This window comes from Engraulis encrasicolus, chromosome 21 (genome assembly GCF_034702125.1).
Source record: "Engraulis encrasicolus isolate BLACKSEA-1 chromosome 21, IST_EnEncr_1.0, whole genome shotgun sequence".
Lineage (NCBI taxonomy): Eukaryota > Metazoa > Chordata > Actinopteri > Clupeiformes > Engraulidae > Engraulis > Engraulis encrasicolus.
In genome coordinates, this window is record NC_085877.1 from 36,499,673 (window position 1) to 36,510,403 (window position 10,731).

General features: G+C 44.7%; 1 protein-coding gene across 1 annotated transcript in view; it reads right to left on the reverse strand.

Annotated features, from left to right (window-relative positions):
- The window catches only part of LOC134437178 (arrestin red cell-like), a 162,349-nt gene extending 153,590 nt beyond the window's left edge, over positions 1–8,759 (reverse strand). Inside the window, exon 1 of the mRNA XM_063186655.1 lies at positions 8,552–8,759. Within this exon, the coding sequence (XP_063042725.1) occupies positions 8,552–8,574 (23 nt within the window). The 5' untranslated portion in view covers positions 8,575–8,759. The remainder of the gene's footprint in view (positions 1–8,551) is intronic.
- Between the last annotated feature and the right edge of the window lie 1,972 nt (positions 8,760–10,731).

The following is a 10,731-nucleotide window of genomic DNA, read 5'->3' on the forward strand; positions in this document are numbered from 1 at the left end:
TATGAAAAACCCTATTATCCTGCCGGATCCGGAACCGGATCTTGGATTCTGTGCATCTCTATTTTCAATGACTATTAAAGTGTGCCACTGGTGGAACGGCGTGCATTATGGGGCTACCTCATTCGGGCAGAGCCCCTGTTACAAACCTTGTAGTCGCCATAATTGTAATGACCATGTCTGGACCTGTTACGTCAGACTCTCTGTAATGTAATATGACATAGTTGAGCTTTTCCAGCAAATTCTGTATCTGAAGACCCCCTAACTCCATTTCTGAAGACCTGCACTTCTATATTTTACGTCAGAGATTCTCAAAGTGTGGTCCGGGGACCACTGGTGGTCCGCGACAGAGCTCAGGTGGTCCGCGAGGGGATTTTTATTTTTCCAAGACAAGCTAGCAGTAGGCTATAATTGTAACATTATTACAAAGCTAAATGTAGCTGAAGTCTTATTTTCTCCTCAAGAAGACAGGCTTGTAATGTGAATAAAAAGGAAGCGATCTGCATCGAAATTGTCAGTGTCAAATTACCAACCCTCAACTGCCAATTCAGTTAACAGGTGGTCCCTGAACATTATTGGGGAGACAAAGTGGTCCTCCGTCTGAAAAAGTTTGAGAAACACTGTTTTACGAGAACCCAGTTTTTGGTTTGGTTTACACTCATGTACTTGATAATACATATTAATAGTTATATCACATAAATAAAATTAAAAATATGCAATTTTGATAGCTTTGTAGTGAATAAAAATGAATTAAGATTATTTTCTGAAAAGGCACTAAGGGGGTTTTGCATCTGAACTCTTCATATATTCATTCATCTACTGAGCCTTATCCAACTCAGGTAAACACCTGTTGCTCCTTTTCGCTAGAAGCATGAGGTGAGTAGATGGAGGTTACTGAAACATTCTTCGCAATGCCTGTACAGCGAAAATACTTTCATTTCATTTCATTTCATTCAAAGCTTTCGTATCCTGATTTTGGTGGTACACATTTCATCCTAATTTCATTCTGGTCAACTTTCCTTATTCCTTTATCATCTCTCTCTCTCTCTCTCTCTCTCTCTCTCTCTCTCTCTCTCTCTCTCTCTCTCTCTCTCTCTCTCTCTCTCTCTCTCTCTCTCTCTCTCTCTCTCTCTCTCTCTCCTATCTATCTATCTATCTATCTATCTATCTCCCCCCTATCTATCTATCTCCCTCTCTCTCTGTCCATGTCTATGTCTCTCTCCCTTTCTCTCTGGGTCTCTCTCTCTCCCTCTTTCTCTCCCTCCCCCCTCTCTCCCTCTCTCTCTCTCTCTCCCTCCCCCCTCTCTCCCTCTCTCTCTCTCTCTGCCCCCCTCTCTCTCCCTCTCCCTGTCTCTCTCTCTCTCTGCCCCACCTCTCTCTCCCTGTCTCTCTCTCTCTCTCTCTCTCTCTCTGCCCCACCTCTCTCTCTCTCTCTCTCCCTCCCCCCTCTCTCCCTCTCTCTCTCTCTCTCTGCCCCCCTCTCTCTCCCTCTCCCTGTCTCTCTCTCTCTCTGCCCCACCTCTCTCTCCCTGTCTCTCTCTCTAAATCCAGCACATCCGGGCCCAGTCGTGGCTCTAGCGGCTGGGCACTGGACAGCCATGCGGGCGACCCGGGTTCGATTCCCAGCCCAGCTCATTTCCCGATCCTTCCCCGTCTCTCTCCCATCTAGCTTCCCGTCTCTCCTCCACTGTCCTATCTGAAAAATAATACCCCCCCCCCCCAAAAAAAAAAAAAACATCCAAGCATCTGACCTCGAAATACAGTAGGACCCCAACAGCATAGACAAATGAAAGATGAAAAAGTTCAACTAGGATTTGTTCATGTGACGTGAAGAGTCATGGACCCTCTCTTTGTGGTGACTAAGTAGTAATCCAGGTCAACCTTGAGGTAGTGGTGAATCACCTAATCAATATAAGAGCCTGGAGTCCTACATGACACATGTGGGCACTAGGGCTGTAACAATATTGTATCGAACCGAGAAATCGTGATACACAGAGTCACGATACTGTATCGTGATACAAGGAGGCAATATCGTGATACACCCTTTCAAATTTTTATTATCCATTAGTCCAGAAAACTACCTTATGATTTGATGTGATAGTGTTTCCAACTTCAGTGGAGATACATTTCAGAAATCGTGGGGTGTATCGAACCGTAGGTCAAAAATCGTGATACGAACCGAATCGTGAGTTGAGTGTATCGTTACAGCCCTAGTGGGCACATCTATCAGCAGATTTACCCTTCATGGAGGTTAACTTGGCCAGGTTTGTCACGTGTGTGTGTGTGTGTGTGTGTGTGTGTGTGTGTGTGTGTGTGTGTGTGTGTGTGTGTGTGTGTGTGTGTGTGTGTGTGTGTGTGTGTGTGTGTGTGTGTGTGTGTGTACTGTTTCAGCTTAAGAGGTACAGGAATGCTGTACCCCAGGGGTGTGGAACCTTTTTCATTCGAGGGAGGGGCCACTTCAAATTTTAGAAAGTCCTCCAATGGGGGTACTAGTATGAACACAAACCAGGATTTCTCTCTGCACTTCAGGCCTATAGTGAAGGCGGCCACCTTTACAACAGACCCCACCTCCGCTAGGTCCGCTGAAAATATAACTTGATTGTATCGCAAATGTAATGTCTAACATTAATGTCATATTTCATGTGAAACAGCATAACATTAAAAATACGTTGGGGGCCGGATAAGACGGTCTCAAGGGCCCCGAGACATATGCTCCCCACCTCTGCTGCACCCGTACACACACGTCGCTGCTAGTTACTCGCTCAGCGGATGAAGTCAATAGAATGTCTACGTGTTCCAGCGAGTCTCGCTGGCGAGTAGGCGAGGAGAGTACAAGCGATGCGATGTGGGCGGGTTCCGAGATAAACTTATTTTATCTTCGAGCGACGCGAGTTAAGCGAGTAACCAATTGGAATGCAGAATACAGATTATTGACAGGTGACGTTGCCCCTGTGGTGTTCTGACCACCTAACTTCTGCACGCCATCACACTTTGGTTAAAAGTGTTGAGGAAAATACATACAGTGTACACCATCAAAGGCTCATATGCATGGTTGTGCACAGCACACGATCGACGTTAAACAGAGTAGGCCTACATTTTGTTTCGTACCGACGTTATTGGCGCGGACAGCGGGAACCATGACAACCAGTAAACAAAATCACCCAGAGCTAGTGGCAAGTAGGCGAGTGAGCAAGTAGCGAGTAAATAGCAGCGACGTGTGTGTACGGCCCTTAACTGGGGTTGGGGGAGCCCCACTTCCCCTTTCATGGGCCCCCTCCTCCGGATTGGGCTTCATAGCAGCAGCACAACCCTTTGGTGCGGTCAACTGCCGCCAGTAACAGCATCTCATTCCAGGTATGTCACTGAAACGTACAAAAGGCTGAAGGCTGATGGAGAAAATGTGTGTGCATGCACACACACACACACACACACACACACACACACACACACACACACACACACACACACACACACACACACTTCGAAGATACTATGACTGAATGCATGGTGGAGAAAACACATGTACGCAAGTGCGCGCACACACACACACACACACACACACACACACACACACACACACACACACACACACACACACACACACACACACACACACACACACACACACACACACACACACACACACACACACACACACACACACACAGATAGAGCCTGGCCTAGAGCCGTTTCTCTTTTTTTTCGTTTCACATTCTTCTTTAGGAAGGGCACGAGGCTCGCGCTGCACCTTTGAAGGCAGACTCAGAAATGACCGACTTCTATTCTGCTCCAGACTCCAGCTGGAATTGCTTTCATGCAAAGAGAAAAACACTCTCTCTTTAGAGATCCTTTACTGGGATAACACCATGCATAATACAAAGGCGCAATCGGTTCTCAACATGACCCCAAAAAAATGGCACGATCAAAAACGCCTCCAGAAAGGCGGCCTGTGTTGAAGCAACATTGTAATTCTTTTGTTCAACATCATATTTCTGCAATCGTTTCAGATATTCATCAGCTTTTTAACCAAGAGATTGAAACACTTCTGAATTGGCAGTTGCTTCCTTGAATGGACTAGGCTGCAACAGCTCCCAAAGTACATGCGACCCATATCTCACGGCAATGTCGCTTCAAATGACACAATCAACACAAAAAATTACGGTAACACTTTATAATAATGTTCCTTAGTAAAGACTCAGTAAATAATGAACTAATGATGAATAAAACATTAAAAAATGTTTTTATTTGTAACTAAGCTTTATTAATGCTTTATAAAATATATACAAATGATATCAAATGATATTTGATATGATATACAAATGATATTTACACACCTTATAACAGAGTATTTTATTAATTTACAAGCAACTTGTAAATGTTTGATAAATATAAAATATTAACATATCATTTCCTAGTCATTTACAAGCATTTGTTTACATTTCTTAGTCATTTACAAACGTTTGTTAATGTTTTGTTCATCAATAGTTAATTATTTATTAAGTCTTTATAATGCTTTTTTGCATCCATTATTCTTAAGTGTTACCAAAATTACACATACTTGTGAAGATGACCAATATAAAAACAAAAACTACTTAGCGTTGCTTTAAAAGTGTTGCTTTAAAAGCGCAAACAGCTGTGAAAGCCAGTGACTGAGTATGTACAGTGTACGGCTGTGTAACGGATGCCAACTAGCAGAGCTGGGTGTAGAACAGTGATTCTCAAAGTGTGGTCCGGGGACCACTAGTGGTCCGCGACAGAGCTCAAGTGGTCCACGAGAGGATTTCTAGCCTACTTTTCCAAGACAAGCTAGCAGTAGGCTTTATTTGTAACATTATTACAAAGCATTTAGCCTATTTCACTAATATATGCATAGACGCAACAAAATGTAAGTGCTACATTAAACATTTATTCTATATTTGACCAAAGACGAATTGAGGAATAAAATAACAGAGTGTCATGTCTCGTGCGGGCGTTCACGCGGTTGGGTCACTCGAGCTTAGAATGGTAAAAACATGGGTCCCTGAAAAAAAAGGTTGGGAACCACTGGTGTAACGGATGCCAACTAGCAGAGCTGGGTGTAGAACATTAGTAAACCTCCCTCCCAAGGCCCCATACAGACAGATGTGGTAGCGCTGAACTATTGGCCTATACCAGGGGTGTCAAACTCAAATTGACTGAGTGCCAAAATCAAAAGCTGGAGCAAAGTCGCGGGACGAACTCAACATTTATTTTATTTAAAAATTGGACTAAAATGATGCATACATGCACTTCATACTCATAGTTAAATCTCACACACACTATTTCCCATCATCCATGGTAGTTCAAATGTGTCTACACATCCTGTCACACACCAAATTTAATGTTCAAGCCTTGTAACACTATACATTAATGGTGAATGTGAGCCAACTGTAATACACATTTGAAATGATCTCGCGGGCTGTATAAAATGGCTCCGCGGGCCAGATTTGCCCCCCTGGGCCTGAGTTTGACATCCCTGGCCTAAACCTTTAGTGCAGTGGTACCGTACCCTGTCCCTCCCATACTGAACTGAAGCTGTGACTGGAAGGTTGCGACTTCAAGCCCCGGCAGGCAGACTGTTCAGGAAGGCCTCGGTTGCTCTTGAACTATGGTATGAACTGTGGTGGTTATATGGTAATAATAACGGTTGGTTATTTCCACCATCCACACCTCTCAGGCAGAATCGATGAGTCAGTCTCTCGTTTTAAACAAACCTGTTGCCTGAGTTTGCCTTGGCCTCATGTTCATGACTTGAGAGCATGATTTGCTGAATGCTGACTGACACCAGAGATGGAAGATGTGGGTGTTGTTGAGGGTAAGTAAGGTGTCATCTAAAATCAATGAACAGCAGCAAGAAAGAAAAAGAGTGAGAGAGAGAGAGAGAGAGAGAGAGAGAGAGAGAGAGAGAGAGAGAGCGCGAGCGAGAGAGAGAGAGAGAGAGAGAGAGAGAGAGAGAGAGAGAGAGAGAGAGAGAGAGAGAGAGAGAGAGAGAGAGAGAGAGAGAGAGACACACCTGTCTGCTGCTACTTTTCTTTTCTATGCACTTGCCTCTTTGCCACTTGAGAGGTACAGTGCAGTGCAGTGCGCAGCATGTGTGCAGGCCTGTGCCCCCACACCTCTCAACCCACACGTCTCTTGTGAATTCAGAGTGCCAGACGGAGAAGAGAGGTGGAGAGGAGAGGAGAGGAGAGGAGAGGAGAGGTGGAGAGGAGAGGAGAAGAGAGGTGAGGAGAGGAGAGGGGGAAAAGTGGACAGAAGGAGGAGAGGATGGGTGGAGTGGAGTGAAGTGAAGTGGAGGTGGAGAGGAGAGGAGAGGAGAGGGGACGTGGAGAAGAGAAAGGTAATGAGCGAATGAGATCACACCAGTAACGCACAGGAAGCCAGTCGAGAAATAGGAGAGAAATAAAGATGGAGCAGAGAGAGAGAGAGAGAGAGAGAGAGAGAGAGAGAGAGAGAGAGAGAGAGAGAGAGAGAGAGAGAGAGAGAGAGAGAGAGAGAGAGAGAGAGAGAGAGAGAGAGAGAGAGAGAGAGAGAGAGAGTGAGTGAGTGAGTGAGTGAGTGAGTGAGTGAGTGAGTGAGTGAGTGAGAGAGTGTGAGTGAGAGAGTGAGTGTGAGTGTGTGTGTGTGTGTGTGTGTGTGTGTGTGTGTGTGTGTGTGTGTGTGTGTGTGTGTGTGTGTGTGTGTGTGTGTGTGTGTGTGTGTGTGTGTGTGTGTGTAAAGGTGCACTTTGCTTTCCCAACTGGAATGCGCAGCAGAACCCCGAGGAGATGCCTACATAATCACCCCTCCATCCACTCTGGTAAACCTCACCTCTTGCTATTCTGGATGTGTGTCAGTCAATAAACACCCTCAAGCGTTTGTTCTGCATTAGCTGTTTTTGTCAGCGTCCAAAACCAACTGCTGCCCTCCCCTATCTCACAAAAACATGTTGTAAGCTGATTATCACACAGCGCGACGCGAAAACAACTTGTAAGCCTCTTGGGGTAGCTCTGGTTGCGTTGACCCAGGTACCCCCCTAAAACACAGCCAAAACTAGGAGAAGGGAGGCATTTCGGATGTGCGTATTGAGGAGGCGTTGAACTGTACGCGATCTTACACTATGCTTGGACATTCAGGTCCATGTGTATGCGCGCGTGTGCATGTAGGGCTATTAAAATGTATTCAAAGTCAGACGTCAAACCCACGTCACTCCGCGGAGGAGGGGGGTCCTCGCTAAGAGTCTGTCACATATTTTGCGGAGCAGCGCTAACACAAAAATCGCCATGGAAGCCAACCTAGAGAGAGGGCTATGGCTAAAAATAAATCAATAATGAAATAAAATACAAGCCAGCAAGCTACCCTACTCTTCAGTCTGTGTGTGAGCAAAATGCGTAAAGCGTGGGTGGGAAGTGAATGTGAGATATAATGTTCTCGAGGTTGCTCATCTATCTCCACGCACGCACATCCTCACCCACGGCAGTACAGTTACTACATGGCTGGGCAACAGAGAACGCACAAGAGAAGCACACATCACCAGTAGAAACGGGAAGGAGAAGCTATGCACTCACGTCACACAACTTTGGTGTTTTGACGGCTCTCTGGACGGTGTGGTGCGGTTGGTTATCCGCTGTTGTCACAAACGGAAACAACCAACAAGAAGGGACCTAACTTGTGTTCAATGTGCTGAGAACTGGAAGGCTACGCGCGTTAAATATTTAGCTGAAAGTTATAACAGTTTACGCTTCGGCTTCACTCGTGTGCTGGCTGTGTGGATTGCGCATAGACTTCCCCAAGAAACCTTCCTGCAGACTCGCATCCAAGTGTTCCTTCTTCTAGGCTACAGGCTATTTTTCACATTCGCCTAAGTTGGTCGAAAAAACGCCACCGCAGCTGGTTGAAACGTGTGGCTAGCCAGGCAGCTAGGCACTCATGTTGGCTACAACATAACAGGAAAACACACAACTTTGCCCGACAATCCAATCGCGTAGGCCCGCGACTCAGCAAGTTAATTACAATGTTACAAATATCACGAACATCTGAGATCACCGATGCAATGAGCCTAGACTGACAGTGTTCGGTGCGGAATACTAACACGTAGTTTACCACGAATATGTGCGGGGTGGAAGACCTATGTGATCCTGTTAGCAGATGGGTGAAAGACAGAATCATATCTATAACAATGTTGTGTGTATTTTTTGGTAATTTGGCGAGAGGCACGAATGCTGGTCAATCCTAACCCCACCCTACATAAGTAGGCAGACAGTTGGTTCAACTGCGGTGTCTTTTTCAATCGTTCACAGTCTGCACACTGCTTTTGGTTAGCTAGCTCTGGATATATATTTGACATGTAGTCGAACCATCTTTTGGAGAACAACAACCTACAATGTGATGAGCTCCCCGTGAGTCTGACACTCTGATTAACGCTCATTTCATGGCTCATCAAAGCAATGGCAACACAGGCTGTGTTACAAATGTTGCGCTACAGCCGATTATATAGAGCGAAACTTGTAAAGTATGGTCCGTGGGTGAAGACACAGGGTGAGAAATGGGCTCTTACCTGGTCCCCGCCTTGTCGCCCATCTCCGCAGGCCGTTTTTCTTTAATTACTGTAGTATAAATGTCTTCAAGTAAGGTGGATGTCGGTTTGCTTGAGGTCCACCTTCCTCGTCAGACTTTGCTTCTCTCTTGAAGCCCCAGTGAATTTGTTCGCTCTTGCTGGTCGGGTTTCCGCAGCGTGAGCCCAAGACGGAAAGCTCTCCGTTGAAAGCCTGCCTCTGACAGCAATGAGACGGGGCGTTACCCCAGCCCGTGACAGACACTTTGGCTGTCCAATTACATGTGCCAAAATGTCTTCCATCAGCAAGTGATCTCTTCCCATGCCCGCCCTGCCCTTGGGACTGCCAATTACAATCGTTTTCGGCAAGAGGGTGTAACTCAGGAAACGATAAAGAAAATAGAAAATTATTTTACCCAAAACAGAATTGGGCCCTGGCAATTTATCACTGTCATATCAGTGTCATGTATGCAAAAGCACCTACCCATTTAGACTACAGTTAAATGTCCTCCTTCAATCTATTATTCTGTCTCCTGTCCTTGTTTTATGCAAAGTATTTGTTGCGCGTAAAACGCAAACATTTACATTATAACATCGCGCGAAGTGAGATACAGGAGGTGGCCTTCCCCCCAGTTACCATACATAGTGTAGGGCTACAGTTTATACAGTATTTCCTCTGTGAGTTCCTGACATCAAGGTTCCACTTGTGTCTTGTGACATGCGGAAAAATAACAACACTCCCCATTGCTCTCTACTGGCAAGGTTGGGGAATTGCATATGGGTAGGGATTTGATGAGCGAGAAACAAATCTATTAATACAGGGATTAGAAAACTAATAGATGTAGCCGATTGCTACGTTTAAAACCCATTGTAGATTAATATGGTTTTCCATTTGCAATTAATGTCAGTTAAGTAATCAGTGCAAAGTGAAAATCAATGAATTTGCAGTCTTACAGATAAAATAAGGGATAGACATTATATTTAAAATATAAATTAAAACAATAAACCAGAAGAGACACACAAGAAAAACACTTTTAAGGCCTGTTTGTCTTTACATTTAGCGGATGCCTTTATCCAAAGCGACTGGCATCTTTTTACAGAATATTGGTTACAGACCTTGGAGCAATGTGGAGTTAGGTGACTTGCTCAAGGGCATGTCAGCCATGAGGTGGAGTGAGAAGTAAGGGTGGTATCCGAACCAGTGGTGTAGTCTACGTAGAACGCAGGTATACGCAGTATACCCACTTCTAAATTTTAGGGATTTCAGTATACCCACTTAAAATTGATTGATCCATTGTTTAGAATGGCACAAATATATACAGTATACCCACTTCAAAAATGCTCGAATATACAGTATATACCCACCTCAAAAAAGTAGACTACACCACTGATCCGAACCTGCCAGCCTCTTATCTTAAGACCATCTCCCTAACCATAAGGCACAGCTGCCCGTTAGGCCATGGCTGCCTGTTTCACTGATTGCATTTGCCTCACCAAGTTACTTTTCTTTTTCTTTTTTTACCTCTGCTAAGGAGGTTGTTTTCAGTCGCGTTGGGTTGTTTGTCTGTCAGCAGGATAATTGAAGAAGTAATGAACGGAATTTGATGAAATGTTTTGGAGTTGTTGGACATGGCAAAACGAACAAGTCATTAAAAGCCATTAAATTAAGCATAGGGTTCCACTGTGTGTAGCGGTCATGGCATCAGTGACCCCATGGCCTTGGCGTAGGTTTGCACTTTCTGAGAGCTTCTAGTTGTAGCATAGACCAGGGGCCTTAAAGGGGTATGCCACTATTTTGGGGCTTAATACAGTTAAAATCGTTGGCCAGGGTTTATATAGGTGGTAAAGTGTCTTATTTTTCATGTAAGCCGTTGTCTTGTTTTAACACAAGTTAAAAGAGGGAGCATGTCGCTAAGCTAGTGAAACTCAATGCATCCGTATAGCATGTACGCTACACGGATCCATTGACTTTCACTAGCTTAGAGACATACTCCCTCTTTTAACTTGTCTTAAAGCAAGACAATGCTTAGCATGAAATATAAAACACTTTACCACCTTTATAAACCCCAGCCAACGATTTTAACTGTATTAAGCCCCAAAACAGTGGCATACCCCTTTAAGACACAGCGTTATACATTTGCTGTTACCAGTATAGCAAGGACCAAGTCGTAGTTCATTACTAA